The sequence below is a fragment of the Pan paniscus genome, chromosome 8 (assembly GCF_029289425.2).
Source record: "Pan paniscus chromosome 8, NHGRI_mPanPan1-v2.0_pri, whole genome shotgun sequence".
In the NCBI taxonomy this organism is placed as follows: Eukaryota; Metazoa; Chordata; class Mammalia; order Primates; family Hominidae; genus Pan; species Pan paniscus.
Window position 1 is genome coordinate 41271154 of NC_073257.2, and position 26797 is coordinate 41297950.

Genomic DNA, 26797 nt, shown 5'->3' on the forward strand with positions numbered 1-26797 from the left:
CCCGTTGCACTCTTAATTCTCTGTAATTCATCTGTTGCAAACTTGGACATTTGTTAGGACTTGCCATTATCTTTCCTGTCCTGAGCTTTTGCTAAATAGAACATGTTCTTTCTTTCATTGCTGTCCTGTTGAATCCAATACTCTTTTGTTACAACACTTAAACATTGTAATTTCAGTTTTTTCACTTAGATTGTATCCCCTCTAGGGCTCAACATTATGTTTTACTGTATTTTGTACTTTGTTCACCTTCTAACCCTTCCCTCCATGCAGTTTGATGCTAATTGTCTTATGTTCATTTTAGTTTATTCCTTAAAACAACACTGGTGAGGGAAGGTAATATCTCTTATCTTAGAAATGAAGAGCCTAAACATTACCCCAATTCAAACGTGTGGTGTTAGAGGCAGCTTCTCCACAACCCTGTTCTTTCCTCAAAACCAAATACAATGAAAGACATAACATACAGCACATCTATGTCAGTTCGGACGCTCGTAATGTAAAATTTCTGACAGAGTAGATTCGAGTTTAAATTTCACGAAGTGTGTTTGCTAATCACAAGCATGTGCATAATTTATATATAGTATTCTTAAACTTGTAGGAAGAAACTCGATTACCTACCATGGAATTATCTGTTTTTATAGGGGAAATTGTGCAGTCTTTCCAAGTTCTTCTCCTTGTATGTTAATTGAAGACTGTTACATCCTTAGATAAGTTTTATAGCAACTTTAATCTTTACAGATTGTTTTCCATTTAGTCTGTTTAGATTGTTCAGATTGTTCTCCATATTTCTGAAATGTCCATTTGACATATTTTTTTTCTCAACGGAGACATCCATGTTATTTAAATTAAGCTTTCTATTGACTCTTCTCATCAGTAGATGATTAAAATGATTAAAACAAGTAAAATTAGTGATTTTACTTGTTTAGGTTTTTCTTAACAATTAAATAATTTATATTAAGCGCTGATGGTTCAAATCAGGTTGGCCTGTTGTTCTTAAGCACTGATAGTATAGCTGAGCTGTGTCTAAAGATGTCAGTGGTTGATGCTGTGTATAAGAGCAGAGTCTTTGTCTTTCTTAACCACTGCTCTATTCCTAGTGCTTGACAGATAATAGGCAGTGTGTAAATATTTGTTGTAGATGCCTATACAACAGTGTGTAAATGTTGGATGGATGCGTATACTACATGTGTGTAATGGATGTTGTATAGGCATCCATGTTCTATGTGTTAAATATTTGTTGTAGATGGATGCTATAAGAACAGGTGTTGAGAGTTGGGAGCACTTGCACTGGTCATGGTTTTTTAAAAAGTATTTGGAGAAAAAGAAGTTTGTGTATGTGTTGTGCATCTGATTAAAGCATACCAGCAATGGATTTAGATCTGTTTGATGCCAGTGTGTCATTTGAGAGAAAGAACCTAAGGTGAATTCAAGTTTTGTGCCTGCATGAGTAGTCAGAAGGGTAGAGAAAGCTGCAGAGCTCTTTTATTTTTGCAGAGAACAGTCTTGATGTTAGGTAGAGTGAAACAAGGGAGTGAGGTGACCCCATTTAGGTCTATAGTTGTTTGTTAGGGTAACATTTGAACATCTATGTATGATCACTTTATTGGACAACCATACAACAAATAGAGAAACTGATACACCAAAAAAATACAAAATTGAATTTTATCAGTTGGCACCCCAATGGCCATTTTAAACCTGCTCTAACTCTGCCATCCCTTCTAGATTGGTGAAATGACAAAATAGGAAACGTGGGTCCTTATTGTTTGCTATGACCAAGTTGTCAGGAGAGTTTAATATCCTTATTCAGTAAGTTCTCTATTTAGTGATTTAGAATTATGGTTTATTAGCAGAGATAAATTTGAAAACAAAACAAAGTAGCCATAGAATTAGACCTATTTAGTAATCTCAAGCTAGCTCTCCGTATGAACATGTGTAAATAATCACATACTCACATGCTAGTGCCATATGTAAAGGGCAGGACAGACTAGTCGTTTTAATATGAGGTGTGAGTCAGTCACTTGAAGTAAAATTTCCTTCTGTTTTTATGCTATCTGTAGACTAAATGACAATTGAATGAACTCAAAAACTTCAGTATGTGTTAAAGCTAGGCTCTTATAGCTGATGTAGATGGTCATTAACTGGCAGTGGTAGTGGGCCAACTTCAGCACTCAGTTGCTTTGCTGTAAAATAATTTTTAGGCTTACTAAATATTCATGAAAAGTTAGAAAGATTGGCCATAGTTATTCAAATATTTATTGAATAATCGAATAACTTAGTGTAGGAATTTAGTCTTAGTCATTAAATTTAACTAGGTTTAGTCAACTTAATGAAGAAATAACTGATAAAAAGAATATTAGGAAATATTGTTTGTAATTTGAGGGTAAGGAAAGTCTTCATCAAGACCCAAAATGGATTTGTCTTTTTAAAAATTAGTAAATTTGACCACATAGACATTTAAAACTTCTTTATGAAAAGTACAATAAACAAAGGTTGAAAGATAAGTATCAGACAGGAGAAAATACTTGCGACATGTAACAGGATACATTAAAGATACATAAAAAGATACATACAAAGCAGAATGAAAAAGACAATCCAATAGAACAGTGGACAATCCAATGAACAGAAAATTAGAGAAGAGCTGTTGCACCATATACAAAAATTCACTGAGAATGGATCAAAGACCTAAATTTAAGAACTAAAACACTGAGACTCTTGGAAGAAAACAAAATCTAAATGGTATTGTAGTTGGCCATGATTTCTTGAAATATGATACCAGAGCACAGGCAACAAAAGAAAAAAATAGGCACATTGGACTTCGTCAGTATTAAAAACTTGTACATCAAAGGGAGTGAAAATGCAATTCATAGAGTGAAAGAAAATATTTGTAAATCACGTATGTTGATAAGGGATGAATGAATATATGTAGAAGTCCAGCTTAACCATGTAAAACAACACAGTTCATAAATGGGCAAAGGACTCGAATAAACATTTCTGCAAAGAAGATATCCTGGTGGCCAGTAAACACATGAAAAGATGCTCAGCCTCCTTAGTCATTAGGGAAATGCAATTCAAAAACCATAATGAAATACCACTTAATACCCATTAGGATGACTATTATAATTAAAAAATGGAAATAGGTGTTTTGGAGGGTGTGGAAAAATTGAAACCCTTGTACATTGTTGGTAGGAATGTAAAATGATGCAGCTACTCTGGAATACAGTTCGGCAGTTCTTCAGAAAGTTAAACAGAATTATGTGTAGGATCTGGCAATTCCATTTCTAGATACATACCCAAAAGAAAGGCAGAGACTCAAAACATGCTTACATGCGGGTGTTCCTAGTAATTCACAACAGACAAACATTAGATAGAAACAATCAAGTGTTCATCAGCAGATGAAAGGATACGACGTGATACATAGACTAACAATACAATATTCAGCCTTCAAATGGAGTGAAATTCTGATACATGCTACAACATGGATGAACCTTGAGAATATTACATGAAATAAGCCAGGAGCAGGACACATGTTTTATGATTCCACATATACTAGGGTACCTAGAATGGTCAGATTCATACAGACAGAAACTGGAATAGTAGTTACCAGGGACTGTTTGGTGGTGTCCGGGGTGGGAGTGGGTGTTAAGTTTCTGTTTGGGAAGATGAAAATGTTCTGGAGACGTATAGTGGTGATAGTTGCACAGAAATGTGGATGTACTTAAAGACACTGCATTAAACTTGTAAAATGGTTAAAATAGTAAGTTTGATGCTGTGTATACTTTACCAGGGTAAAAACAATGCAAGAGAAAGATTGCTAGTGTATGCTGAAAATTAAGATTACTAGGAGGATATTTTTCACTCTTGAGACTAATGACAACAATTGAATGTTGGGAAGCACAGTATGTGGGAGTGTGTAAGTGGGTCTTGCTAGTATGGGATGTCACTTTAGCAAAATCTGTTGGAAGTTGCTTATCTTTTGTGTGTATTAACATGAAGATTTTCTCAGTTGAATAAAACAAGTTAATACTTTCTTCGTTATAAAACAGCATATTTATGTACATTTATAAATGCATTAAGTTCTAGAAGGATACATGAGTAAAAATATGAATTTAAAAATTAAAGTCACAGATTTAGGTGTTGTCACCTACCTACCTTATGGTTTTTTCCTACTACACTTACATACCTCTTCATAATCCGCTCTATGTTTCCCATGTAACACCACTATTACAAAATAGATAAAGCAGGCTGCCTTTGTAGCAGTAATTTGAGTTTCATGTGTCCCCATGTCCTGCTCAGTATTACAGCAGTTGCTGTGTCAAAACAACAGGAAAGTAATGATTAGAAGTGCACTTCTTACCAGTATCATTTTAGATCTTCTGTATATTGAAAAGGATTTGAGATACCAGAAAAATATAGGTAAGAAATAAAGTTTGACTTTATGCTCTTTACAGTAGTTTGCAGGGGTACCTATAAGAAGAGTTGAAGTGATAATATTTTAAACCCTAGAAAGAGGTTATAGCAACAGATTTTTATGCGTCTAGTCTTTGGTAGGCTGCCCTGCCCCCGCAGAATTTGGAAATACAAGTGAATAATTTATAATTATAAAGCATTAAGAAGTTTTGTCTCTTAAATACGTAGAATTTAAAATCAAAGGGTGATATTTACAGCACATATCAAATAATTGGTCAGATATACAAGTCACAGAAATGTCAAATGGGAGAGTGAAGGAAAGTTTAAAATAGCTTAGGAAGAGATCACAAAATATCCTTTGAAAGATCATAGCCCCTCTCCCTTCTCCCCACTCCCCACGGTCTCCCTCTCGCTCTCTTTCCACGGTCTCCCTCTGATGCCTAGCCGAAGCTGGACGGTACTGCTGCCATCTTGGCTCACTGCAACCTCCCTGCCTGATTCTCCTGCCTCAGCCTGCCGAGTGCCTGCGATTGCAGGCGCGCGCCGCCACGCCTGACTGGTTTTCGTATTTTTTTGGTGGAGACGGGGTTTCGCTGTGTTGGCCGGGCTGGTCTCCAGCTCCTAACCGCGAGTGATCCGCCAGCCTTGGCCTCCCGAGGTGCCGGGATTGCAGACGGAGTCTCGTTCACTCAGTGCTGAATGGTGCCCAGGCTGGAGTGCAGTGGCGTGATCTCGGCTCGCTACAACCTCCACCTCCCAGCAGCCTGCCTTGGCCTCCCAAAGTGCCGAGATTGCAGCCTCTGCCCGGCCACCACCCCGTCTGGGAAGTGAGGAGCGTCTCCGCCTGGCCGCCCATCGTCTGGGATGTGAGGAGCCCCTCTGCCTGGCTGCCCAGTCTGGAAAGTGAGGAGCGTCTCTGCCCCGCCGCCATCCCATCTAGGAAGTGAGGAGCGCCTCTTCCCGGCCGCCATCACATCTGGGAAGTGAGGAGCGTCTCTGCCCGGCCGCCCATCGGCTGAGATGTGGGGAGCACCTCTGCCCTGCCGCCCCGTCTGGGATGTGAGGAGCGTCTCTGCCCGGCCGCCCCCTCTGAGAAGTGAGGAGACCCTCTGCCCGGCAACCGCCCCGTCCGAGAAGTGAGGAGCCCCTCCGCCCGGCAGCCGCCCCGTCTGAGAAGTGAGGAGCCCCTCCGCCCGGCAGCCGCCCCGTCTGAGAAGTGAGGAGCCCCTCCGCCCAGCAGCCACCCCGTCTGGGAAGTGAGGAGCACCTCCGACCGGCCGCCCATCGTCTGAGATGTGGGGAGCACCTCTGCCCTGCCGCCCCGTCCGGGATGTGAGGAGCGTCTCTGCCCGGCCACCCCCTCTGAGAAGTGAGGAGACCCTCTGCCTGGCAACCGCCCCGTCCGAGAAGTGAGGAGCCCCTCCGCCTGGCAGCCGCCCCGTCTGAGAAGTGAGGAGCCCCTCCGCCCAGCAGCCACCCCATCTGGGAAGTGAGGAGCGTCTCCGCCCGGCAGCCACCTCGTCAGGGAGGGAGGTGGGGGGATCAGCCCCCCGCCCAGCCAGCCGCCCCGTCCGGGAGGGAGGTGGGGGGTGGGGGTCAGCCCCCTGCCCGCCGCCCCGTCCGGGAGGGAGGTGGGGGGGATCAGCACCCCGTGCGGGAGGGAGGTGGGGGGGGGGTCAGCCCCCCGCCCGGCCAGCCACCCCGTCCGGCCAGCCACCCCATCCGGGAGGAAGGTGGGGGGGGTCAGCCCCCCGTCCAGGAGGGAGGTGGGGGGGTCAGCCCCCCACCTGGCCAGCCGCCCCGTCTGGGAGGTGAGGGGCGCCTCTGCCTGGCCGCCTCTACTGAGAAGTGAGGAGCTCCTCTGCCCGGCCAGCCGCCCCGTCCGGGAGGGAGGTGGGGGGGTCAGCCTCCCGCCCGGCCAGCCGCCCCGTCCGGGAGGGAGGTGGGGGGGTCAGCCCCCCGCCCGGCCAGCCGCCCCGTCCGGGAGGGAGGTGGGGGGGGTCAGCCCCCCGCACGGCCAGCCGCCCCATCCGGGAGGTGAGGGGCGCCTCTGCCCGGCCGCCCCTACTGGGAAGTGAGCCCCTCTGCCCGGCCACCACCCCGTCTGCGAGGTGTACCCAACAGCTCATTGAGAACGGGCCATGATGACAATGGCGGTTTTGTGGAATAGAAAGGGGGGAAAGGTGGGGAAAAGATTGAGAAATCGGATGGTTGCCGTGTCTGTGTAGAAAGAGGTAGACATGGGAGACTTTTCATTTTGTTCTGTACTAAGAAAAGTTCTTCTGCCTTGGGAAAAAAAAAAAAAGATCATAGGCACACACAAGTCAACACTAGAGCTAAAACCAGATATTATTCCATTACTAAAGAGTGATTTTGAAAGACCATTTAAAGTAGGAGTATCCAATCTTTTGGCTTCCCTGGGCCACATTGGAAGAAGAAGAATTGTCTTGGTCCACACATAAAATAAACTAATGATAGCTGATGAGCTTTTAAAAAAATTGCATGTTTTAAGAAAATTTACAAATTTGTGTCGAGACACATTCAAAGCTGTCCTAGGCCTCATGTGGCCCGTGGCCCATGGGTTGGACGAGCTTGATCTGTAGTAGTCTAGGTTTCCTTAATGCTTGGAAAAGTTTGCATTGAAGCAGTGAGAGTAGGGCTGATATTCTTCAAGCGCAGAAGAAAGCATTGAACTGACTTTTTAATGAAAAACACTACATTCTCTCTTACGTAAATTCATTCTTTGTGTTTAGCTCTTTTCAAAGATGTGGATTTTCTGTTTATGTTCAGTTTGTTGCAAACATGTAAAACATGTTATTAAGCATATTAGCCTCATATCCTAACAAATTAGACGAAAAGGTTTCAGACAAATGAAGTTGTTAATTAAAATTATGTATTTGTAGGCCAGGTGCGGTAGCTCACGCCTGTAATCCCAGCACTTTGGGAGACTGAGGCAGGTGGATCCACGAGGTCAGGAGATCGAGACCATCCTGGCTAACATGGTGAAACCCTCTCTCTACTAAAAATACAAAAAATTAGCCGGTCGAGGTGGCAGGCGCCTGTAGTCCCAGCTACTCGGGAGGCTGAGGCAGGAGAATGACGTGAACCCGGGAGGCAGATCTTGCAGTTAGCTGAGATTGCACCACTGCACTCCAGCCTGGGTGACAGAGCAAGACTCCGTCTCAAAAAATATATGTATATATGTATATTTCTATACTAAAAGTACGCTGATTTTTTTTTAAGTTATTCCAAAGTTTCGTTGCCTTTGTGTTTTCAAAAGGTGGTTTATTTTTATAAGATTATTTAAAATAAGTTTAAGTTAAATTTGTCTCTACATAGTGTTACTTAGCTTTATGAATATAGCATAAAATGAGCTATTCATCGTTTTCTTTGACTGTTACATCAATGGAAGTGTAAGGCCTACCTTCCCAGCATTATCAGGTTGTTTTTTTTTTTTTAATTGTTTAGCATTATCAGTTTTGAGGCCAATCAAGATGATTGGCCTAGAAGTTAAATGCGAATGCATGTGTACATGCTCCTGTTACCTGTATTGAAGAATGCTGTCATTAACTGGCACCCAGGCAGCAAGTGTATGTTGATGCCATTTTGGTGCCGAGTCCTGTTTTCTACAAGGGCTACAGAGAAAAGTACAACAAGGCCCGGCGTGGTGGCTCATGCCTGTAATCCCAGCACTTTGGGAAGCCGAGGTGAACAGATCAGTTGAGGCCAGGAGTTCGAGACCAGCTTGGCCAATATGGCAAAATCCCATCTCTACTAAAAATACAAAAAATTCGCTGGGTGTGGTGGCATGCACCTGTAATTCCAGCTGAGGCAGGAGAATCACTTGAACCCAGAGGCAGAGATTGCAGTGAGCCAAGATCACGCCACTGCACTCCGGCCTGGGTGACAGAACGACTGTATCTCAGGAAAGAAAAGATACAACACAATTCCTCTCCCGAGGAAGCTCATGTTCCTAGTACAAAGGAGGGATAATAAATGTTATGTAATAGAAGATACTGAGTAATACGCTAGATTTGTGTAAGGGCACTCCAAACCAAAGGGGAGGGGCACCCAACCAACACTTTAAATATAAAACTTCTACCTTTTATACTATTTCAGTGATAAAACTAAAACTACCTCTCAGAATAGCATTTTATGTTTGTATTATTAAACTCAGCTTTTTTAGTATTATACATGTAGATTGAGGCATGTAACATAAGAAATGTAAATAACTTGCAACATGCTTTGGAAGGACGTTTATATGTGTGTCTTTGGTTGAGAGAGTGGAGCAATAAAAAAAGTGTAAATATAGCATGCTGAAGACCTGCATGGATAAAAGATTTCGCTTCTGTCCCTGATCGTATCCTTATTCAATTCAGTTCTCCACATTGTGCTATATTTTTTCAATTTTGCTTTATGTTTTTCTTTTGTTTGTTTTTAAAGTTAAAAGGAACCTTGGAGGTTCTCCAGTCTATTTTTGCATAAACAGCAAGTAGTGCCAGAATCACACATAGAACTTTTACAAGTTGTTATATATGCCCAGGCTTCCGTTCAGTAAATGTGGCTTGGAGCCCAGGTATCTGTTTTGTTTTGTTTTTTAACTTTAGAAGTGATTCCGATGAGCAGTCTGTTGAGGACTAATACCTTTATTAAAAGGTTTAATAAAATCAAACCTTTTCATAGAGAAATTCTGGCCTTCAGAGATGTCACTTGCCCAAGAGTCCCATAAATATTAAGTAGAATCAACTGGTTTCCACACTACTCACTTGTAATTCCCCAAAACTGCAAAAGAAGTCTATCCTTGGGGTAAATAAACAGAAATTAAGGATGTTTTTGTTATTTTTTGTTAATGATGATGTGTATTTTTTTTTATTTTGGAGTATTTTCCCTTTTGCTTGGCTTGATGAGCAACACTGAAGGATTTTTAAGCCCTTCTGCTAATTTTCATGTCTCGTAGACATGAAAATAAGATTGTAAACACCTTGCACTTTCTTCTCCAACTTGTTTCTGTTAAAAGCAGAAGAAAATTTACAGAAATAACAAAGAATGAGGATAATTTCAGGGGGATATTAATACTAGTTTAATTCATGCAGTAAGTAGAAATAAAGAGTTTATTTCATTATTAATATTAATCAGGATGCCCCCAAGTTGTGTGTGAAAGAACCTTTAAGAGGGATGTGATCTGGAGAATACTGTTAATATACTCTATAATTGATTGCCCCATAAAATACAATAGCTGACAGCAGTTTTTTGGTTTTTTTTTTTTTAGACAGGGCCTCACTCCCATTGCCCAGGCTAGATTGCAGTGGCTGAATCATGGCTTAATGCAGCCATGACTTCGTGGCTCAGGTGGTTCTCCCACCTCAGCTTCCTGAGTAGCTGGGACCACAGGCGCAAGCCACCACAGCTGGCTAATTTTTTGTATTTTTAGTAGAGACAGGGTTTTGCTGTGTTGCCCAGGCTGGTCTTGGAAATCCTGGGCTCAAGCAATCACCTGTCTCAGCCTTGCAAAATGCTGGGATTATAGGCATGAGCCACCACGTCCATCTGACAGCAGAATTTTCGCAAGGAAAACATTTATCGTTTTATTTGAGTTTCTTTATGCTTGTCTATGAATCCAGAACAGTAAAGCTGAAAATAATAGGCAGTCTGCTGGATTCAAGCACCCTCCTTTAAAAGTGTATACCCTTACGCAAATAAAAATATCTTAGTCCTTCTGAGTTCATCATGGTTAATCAACACATTTTTGAAATGTACTTAAATCAGCTGTGAGATCCACACTTTAGAGAGCTATTATCCCTAGTTCTTTCGACCATTATAGTAGTGTAAAAAGACTCATAGGGGAGTCTGTTTTCAATAAGCTTGCTAGTACTGTATATATGATCTTGAAAATCTTAAAGAAATAGGTTGTTCCTAGTTTTGTACTAAAAGCAAACAGAGTGCTGTTGTGATAGTCTTTGAATTTTCTCCTGATTTACATATATCTGAGTTTCACTGAGGGTGTGTACCTAAAGGGGAATTACTGGGTCGTGTAGTGTTCGTATCTTCAACTTTTCTAAATAATGCCAAATTACTTTCCAGTGTGGTTATATCAATGTATTATCCATCAGAAATGTTGAGTAAATGTTCTCATTACTCTTTGCCAACATTTGGTATGTCTGACTTTAAAATTTTTGCATTATGGTGAGTGTAAAGGGATATGTTGCTTTATTTTACATTGTCCTGATTCTGAATGAAGTTGAGCATCTTTTCTTCAATTTCCTAGGCGTTCAAGTTCCTTCTTTGAAATAATGTCTTCTGTACATTTTTCTATTGGGCAGTTTGTCTATTTTGATGTATAGAAATTCTTTAAATAGTCTGATTACCACTACTTTGAATATAATTGTTCTGCTTTTTGTAACTTTACACATCTGCTTGGTGTTACGGATACCTTTCTGTGTTTTCGTCTAAGAGTTTTAAAGACTTAAATACCTACACAAAAGTTCAGTCTACCTTTAACTGGCTTTGTTTTAAATGTAAGTTTTTATATTTGGCAGGGCATGTCCTGCTGGCAGTGTTCTTTTTCTTCAGGTTATGGAATCTTCAGGATTTATGTTACTAGCTTGTCAAATAGTATTAACAGTGCTCTTGGGGCTTTGATTACAGTTACATTAAATCTATATAAATAATTGAAACAACAGCTTTCAAATAATTTTCCATGCATATTTTATACATCCTTTATTTCTAAATACTATGAGGTGGGTTGTTTTTAATATTAAAGTGTCCTTTTTAATAATCTTAAAATGAAACAAATAGCTCATTGCCTTATATATTGAATTACGAAAGGGAAGTATGTAGTTACAAAACTCAGTTATTAAGTATAAAAGTCTCTTCTCATCACATCTTTAGCCCATTTTGGGTGTAACCACCTTGGTGTACCTACCCTGATTTGTATTAAGACCAGTGTCTTATTGAGGTAGGTTGTTACTGTGGCCATAAACATTTTTCACCTTATTTCATGAGATATAAATTAAATCCTGTAGAATTATATTGTCCTTTTATCCTAATGGAAGCTTATTTGAATGTGTGGTTAATAAATAATTATCTTTGAGATAGCATTGGTGGTAGACAGATTGGTACTTTTCAAATCAGATATGGGTATGATTTGCCAGGTTTTATGGCTTCAGGTTATCTAACCTTTCTTGTTCAGCTTTCTTACCTATGAAATAGGGTGAGAAATGTCTAAATCATTATTGTAGTCATGTGAATGTTTACTGAGCATCTTCTGTGTGCTCCAATGTGTAAGGGTTAAATGAGATTACTTATGTTAGGTGCCTGGCACATGAGAGGTGTTCTTTTGATGTTTGTTCCAATTTTCTCTATTCAGGTAATTTTTCAGGCTTATTATTTTTTATTTAGAATCTACATCAGGAGACAAATCCGTATCACATTCTTGCACAACTCCTTCCACGTCTTCTGCCTCTGGACTGAACCCCACATCTGCACCTCCAACATCTGCTTCAGCGGTCCCTGTTTCTCCTGTTCCACAGTCACCAATACCTCCCTTACTTCAGGACCCAAATCTTCTTAGACAATTGCTTCCTGCTTTGCAAGCCACGCTGCAGCTTAATAATTCTAATGTGGACATATCTAAAATAAATGAAGGTAAATCTTCATAACAGTTTTTTAAAAATTTATTTGCATTGTGCAAAGTTATGTAAGTAGTAAAATCCCCAGTTTAGGAATGGTCTTTGTTTTCTTTTGAAATTTATAGTTGAACACTTTTTTTTGTTTTGTTTTTTGTTTTTGGAGTTTGGAAATTTATATCCACTGTAGTTTAAGACCATTGGTAGTATAATTGAGTTAGTGGTGCTTGGATCTTGTGTATATTTTTCAATACTTGTTATGTGTCTGGTAGTTACTGGAGATAAGCCATTCTATGTACATAATGTGTATGGTGAAATTTTACATTAAAACAATCGAGCGTTTGTTGAAATTGGTATAAAAACTTCTGGTATGTTTCTAAAAACCTGTATAAATAATTACTCAGAATATTTAAAATATGCTAATTACTAGAAAAGTAGGAATTCAGGTAGCTACTTAAAATACTTTCAAAAAATTCTGAGAAGGGAGGAGATAGGTACTAGATAAAATGTTGCCATTTTTTTCCTGGTGAATTGCATTATTTAATTCCAGCCTTGCTTTTCAGTAATGCTACTTAACGTTTCAGAATATTTAGTCAGCCACTTTGAAAAAGTGTGAATAAAAGTAGATGTGTTAATTTGGAAACTATTCAGATTCACACGTTAATTCCTAAAAGCACTGCAAAATTTTCTGTTGAAAATGATAAATTTTTAGGCCGAGGCGGGTGGATCACCTGAGGTCAGGAGTTTGAAACCAGCCTGACCAAGATGGTGAAATGCTATCTCTAATAAAAATACAAAAGTTAACCAGGCGTGATGGCACATGCCTGTAAATCCCAGCTACTCGGGAGGCTGAGGTACGAGAATCGCTTGAACCTAGGAGACGGAGGTTGCAGTGAGCTGAGATGATGCCTGTGCACTCCAACCTGGCTGACAGAGCAAGACTCCATCTCAAAATAAATAAATAAAAATAAAGTGAACAATTTTTATGTACATTTTCACATAATATACTTAAAAGTAGTGTTAAGTGGTTAAGTTCTTATCCTAAAAATAAAGTTATCTCAGGCTAGTTGGTCATTAGTCTGTTCTTACTGTCCTTAATTTTTTTGTATTTTTATTTTATTCTCTAACCACGCAGTTCTCTTGTGTGGTAGGTAAATGTTTCATTTAGGCAAAATGGGGCTTTTAGATAGTTTGAGGAGGCCAGATGCAGTGGCTCATGCCTGTAATTCCAGCACTTGCTGAGGCTGGTGGGCCACTTAAGCCCAGGTGTTTGAGACCAGCCTGGGCAACATGGTGAAACCCCATCTCTACTAAAAATACAAAAATTTAGCCAGGTGTGGTGGTGAACGCCTGTAGTTCCAGCTGCTTGGGAGGCTGAGGTGGGAGAATAACTTAAGCCTGGAAGGTGAAGGCTATGGTAAGCTGTGATTGCACAACCCTGTCTCCAAAATAAATAGTTGAAGAAATAATAGTTAATGTCAATAATAAAATATCTTACACATCAAAAATACATGGTATTTCTAAATACTTTTTTTTTTTTTTTTTTTTGAGATGGAGTTTTTGCTCTTGTTGCCCAGGCTGGAGTGCAGTGGTGCAATCCCGGCTCACTGCAACCTCTGCCTCCCAGGTTTAAGCGATTCTCCTGCCTCAGCCTCCCTAGTAGCTGGGATTACAGGCACCTGCCACTATGCCCAGCTAATTTTTTGTATTTTTAGTAGAGACGGGATTTCACTATGTTGGGCAGGCTGCTCTCAAACTCCTAACCTTAGGCGATCCACCTGCCTCAGCCTCCCAGAGTGCTGGGTGTGAGCTACCATGTCCGGCCAATACTCCCTTTTTTATATCCATTTTTAGATTTATTAGGGTGGATCTTGATACAGGATTTGAATGGCCAGCTTGTCTAAAAAGGCAGTCACATGAAATAGCAGTTGTTTATCCAGTTAATTCCATATAACATACTGAACACTCACATATGAATAGGTTTCTGACGTAATCGGAAGTTCCTGTGAACACTCGTTAAATTTTGTAGAGAGACTTTGTTCAGGTGATCATCTTAATTAGTGTAAAAGAAACTCTGTTGGTTTACCTTTATTGTAAACCCATTAAGTTTCTTTTTCTCTGCCTCAGATCATTTCAAATTTGGGACCCATTGTATTACTCCTATCTAGTAGGCTTTTATTTTGAGAGTTCTAGGTTGAAATATTCCAGTTTCTTGTGAGTTCTCTTCCTTGTCAGGTTGTTAGTAATGCCACATAAGCCTCTTGTTTTTATACGAATGTATGAAATAATATGTTTTTAGTTCTTACAGCAGCTGTGACACAAGCCTCACTGCAGTCTATAATTCATAAGTTTCTTACTGCTGGACCATCTGCTTTCAACATAACGTCTCTGATTTCTCAAGCTGCTCAGCTCTCTACACAAGGTATTCTTACTCATCTTAGATATCTCTAGAATGGTATCTTGATTTTGTTTTGGAATTAATAGCCCTTTTTTGTATTTAGTTTTTTCTTTCCTTTTTTTTTTTTTTTAGTTTTTTAAGAGATTAGCTACAATAATTTTGTTTTTTTTTTGTAACACTGGCATATACAGTAGTATTTTTATTTCCTTTCTTTTTAGAAGCAAGCTTTGACATTTGTCTTAAGGTATTGCCATCAAATCTGTAATTATTTAATACAGTATTTAATTCAGACTTTGTTATTAATGAGTTTTTTTATGCCAAAGCTGAAAGTAAACTATGATGTGCCATATATCTTTGTGAAACATTGCATGTATTTGAAGAGTTGAAGTTTGGTTCAGATTGACGTTAGATGTTTTTTGACTGGATAATATGGAAATGCTCATTTTCTGCCTTGAATTAGATATCCCTCTTCATGAAGGTATCCAAATGGAGAGAGATACACATAGGAGCAAATGGGAAGTGAAAGGGTCACTTTGTCAGAAAGCTGATAAACAGCAGGAATGCCTTGTCTGGAATGGAAGTATAATGGTGCAAAGACTCTTGCAACCCTCTGGCTAGCCTCATGAGCAGGAGACTGCGTGGGATACCTGGGCCTAAATGTAGAATAAGAAAGAAGAAATAAGGATGGTGAGGAGGCCTTCCATGTGAGATTAGGTTCAGGCCTAGCTTCCTGTTCAGCCACATAAAGGAGAGTGGGCCACACTGGGTGTGCTTACCTCTGAACACACAGCTCACTTAGTCAGTGTGGCCCAGTGAGAAGGTCAGATTCTGATTTATTCCAATAAGTGTTCTCTGGGTAATATGGGGGTGGGGGGGTTTAGAGTAATACAAATATCTTTGCCACATATATTACAAAGGACTTTAGTTTTTTGTTTTGTTTTGTTTTTCTTTAAAATTAATTGCTTCCCTCTTTTACAGCCCAGCCATCTAATCAGTCTCCGATGTCTTTAACATCTGATGCGTCATCCCCAAGATCATATGTTTCTCCAAGAATAAGCACACCTCAAACTAACACAGTCCCTATCAAACCTTTGATCAGTACTCCTCCTGTTTCATCACAGCCAAAGGTATGTCACCTTTGAGGGACATTTGGAAAAGAAACTACTTACTTTTGGAAAGTCAGTAACATTTTAGAATCTGTTATAGAAAAAGCCCTCTGAGAATGAAGTGTAGTGGTGGAATGAATGACAGGTATGATAGTAGATGCAGCCTAGAATTTCTCAGTTCACTGAGGGATAGAGGGGGGCTTTGAATCTGTGCTACTTTAATACACCATCTGAGTCTGTTCCCTAATGGTTTTGGGATTTGTCACATGGAGAGTGAGATAAAGAGGATATACTGAGTCTTAATATTTGTAGAATTTTCAAACTCCAAAAGACATGAATGAACATGTTTTCCAGTGACTTTTCCATATTTGTATTTAAAAAATGAGGCAGTTTCTGTGCTAAGAACTTAATGTATGTTTAGCTTTCACATCATGAGAATCACTTGCTTTATTTAATAGATGAGAAAATCAAACTCTCAGTTAAGTTTTTGTGGTAGAGTCAGAATTTGAAACCTAGGTGTTTGTGAATACAGGGACCCATTTTACTAAGCTTATATTGCCTGTATTTGTCCCAGCAGAATCTTACATGGTTGGCTCCATAGGTGCAGTTAGAAAATTGCTGGTCTAAATGGTAAATGTAGGGGGAATTTCTTTTGAGTAGTTTTGAAACAGTGGGCTGTTTCAGACTTTTTAATGCCAAATAATTCTTTGTAAGATCTTAAGCAGAAGCCCAAAAATAAAAATGCATTGAAATATAACTTGAAAGAGGTGGTTGGTCAGCTTTTAAGTCTTCCCGTTTGTTCATCCCTTCCCTACCTTGGCCATTGATCATTGCATGTTTTAGGGTCAATTTAGATTGATTTTTAAAATTCCAAGTTACAGTTGTTAGTTTATTATGCAGTTCCTTATCATTTGCCAGTATTTTAAGGAGGAAAGAATTAAAATGTGAGTTTTGGCAAAAGAGATGTTATTTTTGGAGCTTAGAACTTGTCTTCAGGGTGGCATTTTAAGAGTATAGTAAATACTGGTTAAAAGTGAAATAAGTGGTAGTATTGGTTTTATAGTCACTTGTAAACTGAGCATTTCAACTCCTTTAAGAAGGCTGGGCGCGGTGGCTCACAGCTATAATTACAGCACTTAGGAGGCCAAGGCAGGATGATTGAATTAGGCCCTGGGCAATATAGCAAGACCCCATCTCTACAAAAATAATTTGAAAATTTGCTGGGGGAGGCCGAGGCAGGCAGATCACTTGAGGCCTAGAGTTTGAAACAAGCCTGGCCAACAGGCAAAACCCGGTCTCTACTAAATGTACAAAAATTATCTGGGTATGCTGGCACAGACCTATAATCCCAGCTACTCAGGCGGCTGAGGCATGAGAATCACTTGACCTGGGAAGTGGAGGTGCAGTTGAGCCAAGATCACGCCACTGCACTCCAGCCTGGGCAAGAGAGTGAAACTCTGAAAAACTTTCTTGGGCATGGTGATGTGCACTACTCAGGAGTCTGAGGTAGGAGAATCACCTGCGCCTGGGAATTCAAGGTTGGAGTGAGCCAAGATCACGTCACTCTGCACTCCAGAGTAGGCAACCAGACTAAGACCTTGTCTGAAAAAAAAAAAATCCTTTAAGCAGGTAGCTGTTCGTTTTTTGTGTTCCAAAAACTTCTTCAAGTTGTTTTTAAAATAATTGAACATTTGAGCTTTTATGTAGTGCTTACTAAAATGTTCTTTATAAGACTTGACTAGAATTGATAGGTAATATTCAGAAGTTAAGCAGGACATTCCAGATTTGTTAGGGAGAATTATTAATCATATCCCCTCACCCCACCAAAAGAAAAACAGCAGTGAGGTGTGACTTAATCACAAAGGACTCCATCTGCCTTTGTGCCTCAATTTAGAGCTTATATTTTAAACTGCTTTTCTCTATGTGGCTTCTGAATATAATACATATCCTGATTGGCAATCATGGACTTCAGTCTACCTCTGTAGAGTAACATCTCTTTGAAAAACTCTCATGTTGAACTTTATATGGGCCATAACTCATTTTCTGATAGCCCAATCACATATTTCTCCATATCATTAAAATCTAAGCATCCATATGTGTATGATGTGGTAGCATACATAATTTACTTTTATTGATATAAAAGTAACAGTAAATCAAAAGAGATAATAATGTATTGGAAAGAAAACTGAGCTGTAAAGGAGAACTAGTTTCTTACACTGGTTTGATAGGGAAGTAATTTTATGACCTTGGGCCATTTTCACAAAGAAATGAGATCTAAGTTTCAGAACTTGACTGTCTTCTTTAAAACACACCACATTTTACATGTTTCAAGACGATTACCTAGATTTTGGGGGGAGAGATGTGGATTAGATTTGGAGACCATCTCACCAGATTTTGACATTTCAGGTTAGTACTCCAGTAGTTAAGCAAGGACCAGTGTCACAGTCAGCCACACAGCAGCCTGTAACTGCTGACAAGCAGCAAGGTCATGAACCTGTCTCTCCTCGAAGTCTTCAGCGCTCAAGGTAGGTTGATATTGTATATTGAGACCACATTGTTTTATTTAATGATGGTACACTGCATTGTTTGAATATTATATCTGTAAAATAGAACTTAAACTCCATGAATACCCTAAAGTAGGCTTACATGTTGTAAAATTTACAAAGACAAACCTGTATACAAGAGGTAGGTTATTGTCTCTAGTAGTGAAGCCCAGGTTATTTTGAAGAAAGTGGCTCTTTAAAATTTTACACAGTGGAATATGACAGGGCTAAAGATTTGTGATACTTGTACCAGAAAGGCACACGATTTTACAATATTTGTTGGAATTACCTTACTTTTTAACCTCCTCATAGCAGTTTTGGTTTGAGTATATTGATGAAAGCCAAAGTCTGGTATCTAAAACTTGGGCCAATGTTTCCCAACTGGTGTATGTCAGGCTTTCCCAATAGCTTAACTGTGACCCTATACGGATGTCTTTTTAGATAGTTCTACACTGCTATATTGTGTTAGCACTTTTCTTTGTTCATTAACAACACAACTTTAAATGACATTTGTTGAATGAATGGTTTTCATTTGATTGATTTTCCTATTTTTTTATTTCATGCTATGAGGTAGCAAAATAATTCAACTGTTGTTTTTATTGTTGTTTTCTAAACAAGCATTTCAGAACTTACACCTCCAAATGAGAGTTGTTCCCTTCAAAATAATCACCTTGGGAAGCTGTCTACTTACTCCAGCAATGTTGCCATTGCTCTGAACATTTTTGGGAAATTCTTCTTTTAAATTGTTTTTAGAGGCTGCAGTATTATTTTAAATATCCTCAGTGATGAAAACTCTTCATCCTTTGGGAGATTTAGTTTTTGGAAATAACTGAAATTCATTCAGAGCCAAGTCTGGTGAAGCAGGTAGGAGATCAACTTGGGTGATTAAATTTTTTGGTTCTTACCACCATATCCCCAACCCTGGCCCAAACCATTCAGTTTTAAAAGAAGATAAAGAATCTCAGAGTGTTATTTTTTTGGTTTTGTTTTGCCACTGTGCTTGTTCAGTGCTATCCAATAAAATGTCTGTATTTTGCTTCACATTATTTCACCCTCTGATTCAGCAGTTCTGACGTTGAACAAAGGCAATATATATTTTCCCCTTATCTAGATGTATATGAGCAGTCTTCAGATGTGCATCTACAGCTGTTAAAATGTGACTTTTTAAAGTTATATTATTAGTGTTTGTGGTACACAAAGTTAACAGGTTCTGCTCTCAGATTTGGAGAGTAGTTTACATTTGACTCTGACAGTAGTGTTAAAAGGGTTTTTCCCCCTAAAGTGTTTTGAGGAATAATATACTTTGGATTGTTAATTCTCTTTATTTGACATTAAAATAACAAATTTTTCTTAGGAATTTGGATATCTTTAAGTTAATAAAAGGTATTAACATGCAGTTTCTAGGATAAGGATACCCAGAAACTACTTTTAAACATACTACACATTCAATTCTGTTTTCTAGTAGCCAGAGAAGTCCATCACCTGGTCCCAATCATACTTCTAATAGTAGTAATGCATCAAATGCAACAGTTGTACCACAGAATTCTTCTGCCCGATCCACGTGTTCATTAACGCCTGCACTAGCAGCACACTTCAGTGAAAATCTCATAAAACACGTTCAAGGATGGCCTGCAGATCATGCAGAGAAGCAGGTATGTTATGTACAGCCTAGATTTTACCTTTGGATGATTAGCAAAACAGAATTTAATCAACTTCTAGAGAATCTAATGTGACCACTGAATTCAAGCAATATTTAAAATAATGAATCTCTGACTTTGTAGTCATTTAAAAAATATTTGATATATAAGATAACTTTTCTGGTTTTACAAAATATTTTAACATAATTATAGGCACTGTTGTCAAGTACTCAGCAGTTAGCTCAGTGCTTAATGCCTTATATTTATTTTCTCTACTTCTTAAAACAGCTAAGCAGTGTAGATAGAGTTTTCTCATTTTGCCATTGAAGTCCTTAAGACCAAATAGTGCATAAGAACTTGATCCCAGGGTCACCCAGTTAACAGTGATGTGGCCCAAAGCCAGTGTACTTTTTCCACTCAGCTTCTCTGATAGTTTCAGATTCCATTAGCACTGTTAATCTACTGGCCAAGCGCAGTGGCTCAGACCTGTAATCCCAACACTTTGGGAGGCCAAGGCAGGTGGATCACTTGAGGCCAGCCAGGAGTTCGAGACCAGTCTGACCAACATAGTGAAACCCCATCTCTAACCACAAGTATAAAAATTAGCCAGGCATGGTGGCATGCACCTGTAATTCCAGCTACTCGGGAGCCTGAGGCACCAGAATTACTTGAACCCAGGAGGCAGAAGTTGCAATGAGCCGAGATTGCACCACTGCACTCCAGCCTGGGTGACACAGTGAGACTCTGTCTCAAAAAAACAAACAAAAAAACCACTTAATTTTCTATGACTCTCTCACTAGACTAGCAACTGGAAGTTAGGAAACATTTTTGCTTTGGGATGAGAGACCTTAGGACATTCCAGTTACTGCCATTTGCCTCTTTCTTTTTATCAGATAACTGACCATCTGGGGTGTTCGAAAGTTTGCAGAGAATATGTTGTGTGTCTTATGATAGAGGAGTATAGTGAGGCTCTTGAATCAATATCTAATACCTGAACTTGCAGAAATGACAATCTCTTTGGCTGACCCAGCATCTTTTATTAACCACAAATTATGAGTCCTTTCTTAGTGCTGTATTAGCTTCAGGTTGGAAATCCTATTTTCTCCAACTTAGAAGAGAAATATTAAAATAAGTACCTTCCACCCTTAGAGACAGTTTCTTAAAACAAATTAATTTTCCCCATTAGATTCACCAGCATTTTTGTGTATTGAAGGGAAAAGGATTATTCTCTAATCCTAGTATAAAATTGTACTCAGAAATTTAGTGTTTTATTTTGTGTATGTTAATGTTTATATTTTATGTTTTGTTCATTTCTTTAATTACAGGCATCAAGATTACGCGAAGAAGCGCATAACATGGGAACTATTCACATGTCCGAAATTTGTACTGAATTAAAAAATTTAAGATCTTTAGTCCGAGTATGTGAAATTCAAGCAACTTTGCGAGAGCAAAGGTAAGTCTTTCACTGAAATATATTTTTATGTTTCTCAGGATTATGATTCTTAAATCGAACTAAAGAATGTAAATCACATTTTATTTATGAAATGTAAAGTTCTCTTTGATACATTGATCACATTCTATCACTGCATTTTCATAAGTTAATATTTCTCGTGAAGGATAAAGCCTGTCGATTTTCTCTTAACCCATGATGAATGCTTCATTAGACTTTTCTCATAACTCCATAAGCTGCAATAATATATTACTGAAAAAATGAAATATTGACCACAACTAATTATAAATGTCCTCTCTTGCTGAGGGTGTTTCCATTGAAATTTCAGATTATTTGTCCTTGCATCATCAATAGATCCCTTGAAAAGTATAGAAATAATTTGTCTAGCAAGTTTAGTGTATCTGCTGTCTTAGTATTTTTCACCTGAACTCTTGTCTTGCATTTCTTAATCTAGTGTTTCACTCAAGTAGAATATCTAGGTCACAATAATAATAGCATAGGTATTTTTTTTTAATGCCTATTACAGAATTGAGGACAAACTTGGCAATGGCTTTATGTCCTGTCTGTGCAAGTCACAGAGTTACAGGTCGATTGAATCTTGTCAAGAAACCATAAATATTTAGTAAATACCAAATGGAGTTTATAGTACAACTTGAAAAAGTAAGTTTATTTACAGTTACTAAAGTATCTAGAGGTACTTTCTGAGTAACAACTTGGGTTCTTATAGTCAGATTGCTCTGAAAGTAGTTCTAACAAACTTCATTTTGGCTTGTTACATCATTTGACTTCTGGGAAATTATTCATTATTGCATCTCAGGAAAACAGTATGTACAGTCAAATATCAAGCCAGCCTGATTATGCCTAATTCATGTGTATAGGCAATAAATATTATAGTTCCCAGAAGAGAAGAGTAAAAACAGGAAATATTTTTACGTTCATGGGAATCTGGGTAACTGGGGTTTGTGTGTTTCAATTTTTGGTTTTTGGCTTCATTTTGATGTACCTACATCTACATTGAGAATTGCTCTTCTAAATGATTAATCTCTTACACCTGGTTAATTCTACTCTTTACTATATAGTGGGCCAGAAAACATGCAGTATAGGTTTATTTCATGTATAATAGCTACTGCTTTCTTTATTGTGATGATACGGTTTATAAAGTAATACATTTTCAGTTGTTAGAGCCAAAGGAATTATTAAGAAATTGTTAGAAAAGGCTGAGCGCGGTGGCTCACGCCTGTAATCCCAGCACTTTGGGAGGCCAAGGTGGGCGGATCACCTGAGGTCAGGAGTTCAAGACCAGCCTGGCCAACATGGCAAAACCCTGTCTCTACTAAAAATATAAAAATTAGCCAGGCGTAAGGACAGGTGCCTGTAATCCCAGCTACTCAGGAGGCTGAGGCAGGGAGAATTGCTTGAACCCGGGAGGCAGAGATTGCAGTGAGTCAAGATTGCACCCCTGCACTCTAGCCTGGGCAACAGAGCAAGACTCTGTCTCAAAAAATAAAATAAAATAAAAAGTTGTTAGAAAACTAAAACATCCTTTCATCATCCTTATACTTTAATAGATATTATGTATTAAATGTTTACTTTGTCTTAACTGTAAACCAATTTATAGTTAAATAATTTTTTTAATTTCTTTGCCTTAATTAGAAATCACTTGTTTTAATTTTAAAAATTTTAATTATAAAAGCTCGGGTTTTCTGTAATATTTGTATATGTACACAGGTTCTAATGTCTGCTTTTTTTTTTCAGGATACTATTTTTGAGACAACAAATTAAGGAACTTGAAAAGCTAAAAAATCAGAATTCCTTCATGGTGTGAAGATGTGAATAATTGCACATGGTTTTGAGAACAGGAACTGTAAATCTGTTGCCCAATCTTAACATTTTTGAGCTGCATTTAAGTAGACTTTGGACCGTTAAGCTGGGCAAAGGAAATGACAAGGGGATGGGGTCTGTGAGAGTCAATTCAGGGGAAAGATACAAGATTGATTTGTAAAACCCTTGAAATGTAGATTTCTTGTAGATGTATCCTTCACGTTGTAAATATGTTTTGTAGAGTGAAGCCATGGGAAGCCATGTGTAACAGAGCTTAGACATCCAAAACTAATCAATGCTGAGGTGGCTAAATACCTAGCCTTTTACATGTAAACCTGTCTGCAAAATTAGCTTTTTTAAAAAAAAAAAAAAAAATTGGGGGGGTTAATTTATCATTCAGAAATCTTGCATTTTCAAAAATTCAGTGCAAGCGCCAGGCGATCTGTGTCTAAGGATACGATTTTGAACCATATGGGCAGTGTACAAAATATGAAACAACTGTTTCCACACTTGCACCTGATCAAGAGCAGTGCTTCTCCATTTGTTTTGCAGAGAAATGTTTTTCATTTCCCGTGTGTTTCCATTTCCCTCTGAAATTCTGATTTTATCCATTTTTTTAAGGCTCCTCTTTATCTCCTTTCTTAAGGCACTGTTGCTATGGCACTTTTCTATAACCTTTTCATTCCTGTGTACAGTAGCTTAAAATTGCAGTGATTGAGCATAACCTACTTGTTTGTATAAATTATTGAAATCCATTTGCACCCTGTAAGAATGGACTTAAAAGTACTGCTGGACAGGCATGTGTGCTCCGAGTACATTGATTGCTCAAATATAAGGAAATGGCCCAATGAACATGGTTGTGGGAGGGGAAAGAGGAAACAGAGCTAGTCAGATGTGAATTGTATCTGTTGTAATAAACATGTTAAAACAAACAAAAATTGTTATTTTTCTTTTCCTTCGGTCAGTGCACATTAGCATTTGAACTACCTGGGGATTCTTTATCAGAACTGTTCTTGTTGAATATTTATACTTAATTGAAATAATTCCTTAAGGGAGGTTTTGTTTAAAACGTATTAACAGGAAATTGTGTATAAGATATTTAATGAAATAAGAAATTCAACAAGAATGATTAAGTCACTTCCCAAGTGGTTGTCATTTGTTGTTAAACCCTGGTTTACCTGTCTTGCTATTATGACATTTCATTTGGAAGGATGTTTGTGTTGTAGCTAACTGTTCAAGTCTGGTGCTGACTGCTGTTCTTAGCCATCACAAAACGCTAAATTTGTGTAATTGGAGCTTCCTGCTGTTATCTGGAAATAGCAGGAAAGCGCAGCTTTGTATATTGTTTCCTAAAGTATATTAAAATAAAAAAAGAAACTATTGCTACTATAAAATTAGCTTGACTTTTTTTTTTCCTTTGCTAAAATATTAGTCACATAGCCTTAGCTTCACACTGCCAGTAATGTATCAAATCACAAGGGTTTCCGCATGAAAAAAATCTTTTCTTCCCCCACAAAAAAACTTTGACCATCAAAATCTTGCCATCTGATTTAGAAAGGTGTTTTTTCTTCCTCTTCTTCTTTTTTTTTAAATTGGTTTAGGGTTTTTTGGTGATTTTTTTTTTTTTTTTTTTTTTTTCCTGTTGGGGCAGATAAGTGCTTCCAAAACTGGCAGCACCAAGGGCTTATTTTTTATGTTAGACATCAATGTCAATGTTACTACATTCTCGGATGCTAACATAAATTTTGAAATTGCTCTTGTGCTTTAAGCATATATTGAAAGTATGGAAGTTAAATGTTCAGGCTTTTCAGTAAGCTCAAAAAGTTAACTGTAAGCGATAGTGTTGGTGTTTTCTAAAATACAAAAATGTTCCAGTGTAATTAAAAGGAATTAAAATCTTATACTGGAAGATATTTTCCTGTAATTTAAGGATACTTTTTAAATGTAAGAAAAGACAAATGTCATTAATTTATTGTCATGTTTATACCTCTGTGAGATTGTTAACATCTGCTGAATTTAATTAGTGCATGTAAATGAAACCCCAAAGAGCTGTGTGTTCAGCTAGAAACCTTACTGTATCTTTTCTGGAAAGAAGTGAGCAATTTGTTGTAATAGGCAAATGTTTCCTGATCAGATGGCAATTTGTGATTTAGGTAAATTTGAATTTGATTTGCTTATAGTCTACTGGTCTGTGTACTTATGTTTTGTTTTTCAAAAAAGTTTACATCCCTAAATGAATTAGTCACATATATTTAGGAGAAGATGCCTAATTTGATATTTCTTAATAGTGAATTTTTTTTTTTTTTCTTGAGACGGAGTTTCACTCTTGTTGCCCAGGCTGGAGTGCAATGGCACGATCTCGGCTCACCGCAACCTCTGCCTCCTGGGTTCAAGCGATTCTCCTGCCTCAGCGTTCCGAGTAGCTGGGATTACAGGCATGCACCACCACGCCTGGCTAGTTTTGTATTTTTAGTAGAGATGGGGTTTCTCCATGTTGGTCAGGCTGGTCTTGAACTGCCAACTTCAGGTGATCTGCCTGCCTTGGCCTCCCAAAGTGCTGGGATTACAGGCGTGAGCCACCGCTCCTGGCCAGTAGTGAATTTTTAAACACAGAAAATCTAAAATTTTGTGGAAATATTTTAAATATTGCACCTTAATACAGACAAGGTATCCAGCTCCTAACCTTAACTAGGGAATATCTATTAAAATAAGCATAATGTTCTGGACTGGAGTATTCCTTATCTAGTTGGCTATGGATTTGAACATGTACCTTGGTTTAGATACTTTGAAAATAGAAATACTGAATAGCCTCTAGGGAACTTGAGTGGCCTTTCCCTCCGCCCCCCCCCCCCCCCATTTTAAAAGATTAGTAGTCTCTATTCAAACTTTTAAAATGTCGTGGGGTACTGTAACTATATTTGATGAAAGAAGGTTAGAGACTCCCCTGAAGAACCAGCTTTCCTATGCTTTTTATTTTTCTAACTTGTCTAACCTGATTTTAAAATGACTGTAATTCCAGACTAAAAACATGCTTCAGCCCTGTTTCAAGACATTATGCTTCTTTTAACAGTCCAAATTAGTAGTTTTATTTTTCTTCTAAATCTTTGTTTCACACTTGTAAAATCTTGGGAAGGAGGTTCTTAAAACTTTGCCAGGAATTGTTACCCATTTCCAAAAACAGTTTATTATGTTCAAAAACCACCATATGTTTGAGGGACTGTTTCAAAGGGGAGAGGGCAACGCGGGAAATAATTCACTCTGCGCACCGGAACTATTGTAGTTCAGGACTTCCAGCTACTGTATTTAGATGTTGGGTTTGAATATACAGATTTCTTTTCAATACCTGTAAATATGGCTATATTCTTGTATTTGTACGGGAGTGTACAAAATGACACTGAAAAGTAATAAATATGTTTTGACTATATTGTGCAGTTATTTCAGAACTGTGTTTTGAAAGTCTTAGAATGCATAATTTGCATTTGAGTAAGGAAATTTAAAATACAGATTACTGCTGAAATTTTAATCAGTCGGTGTGTTTCAATAGTCTCTGAAACATTTTAGTGAAAATTATGACGTAAAATTGGGATTCTTTAGGTCCTGCTCTAATTTGCAGTACCCTCCTTTTCTTTTCCTGATCACGACCTTTGATAGTGCCCTGAAGTGCAGCCTGTCTAGAAGATCTCATCCTGGCTCTTGGCTCTAAAAACCCCTTCATGTGCTACTTTACATCCCGATTATCTCCAGCCCTGATCTCTTTGAGTTCCCAAAAACAGTCCACTTAGATGCTTTCCTTAACACGGCATGCGCTCCAAA

General features: G+C 38.4%; 1 protein-coding gene across 13 annotated transcripts in view; it reads left to right on the top strand.

Annotated features, from left to right (window-relative positions):
* WAC (WW domain containing adaptor with coiled-coil) overlaps window positions 1-26408 on the top strand; it is a 91721-nt gene extending 65313 nt beyond the window's left edge. For 8 of the 13 annotated variants that reach the window (XM_055092558.2, XM_008974905.3, XM_003821437.4 and 5 more), the window contains 7 exons: window positions 11803-12048; window positions 14329-14451; window positions 15406-15554; window positions 17940-18058; window positions 19539-19728; window positions 21039-21166; window positions 22919-26408. In XM_055092558.2, the coding sequence (XP_054948533.1) occupies window positions 11803-12048; window positions 14329-14451; window positions 15406-15554; window positions 17940-18058; window positions 19539-19728; window positions 21039-21166; window positions 22919-22988 (1025 nt within the window). In that variant the 3' untranslated portion in view covers window positions 22989-26408. The remainder of the gene's footprint in view (window positions 1-11802; window positions 12049-14328; window positions 14452-15405; window positions 15555-17939; window positions 18059-19538; window positions 19729-21038; window positions 21167-22918) is intronic. The other 5 variants (XM_063607658.1, XM_063607657.1, XM_055092557.2 and 2 more) reach the window with 1 other exon arrangement.
* The last annotated feature ends 389 nt before the right edge of the window (window positions 26409-26797 follow it).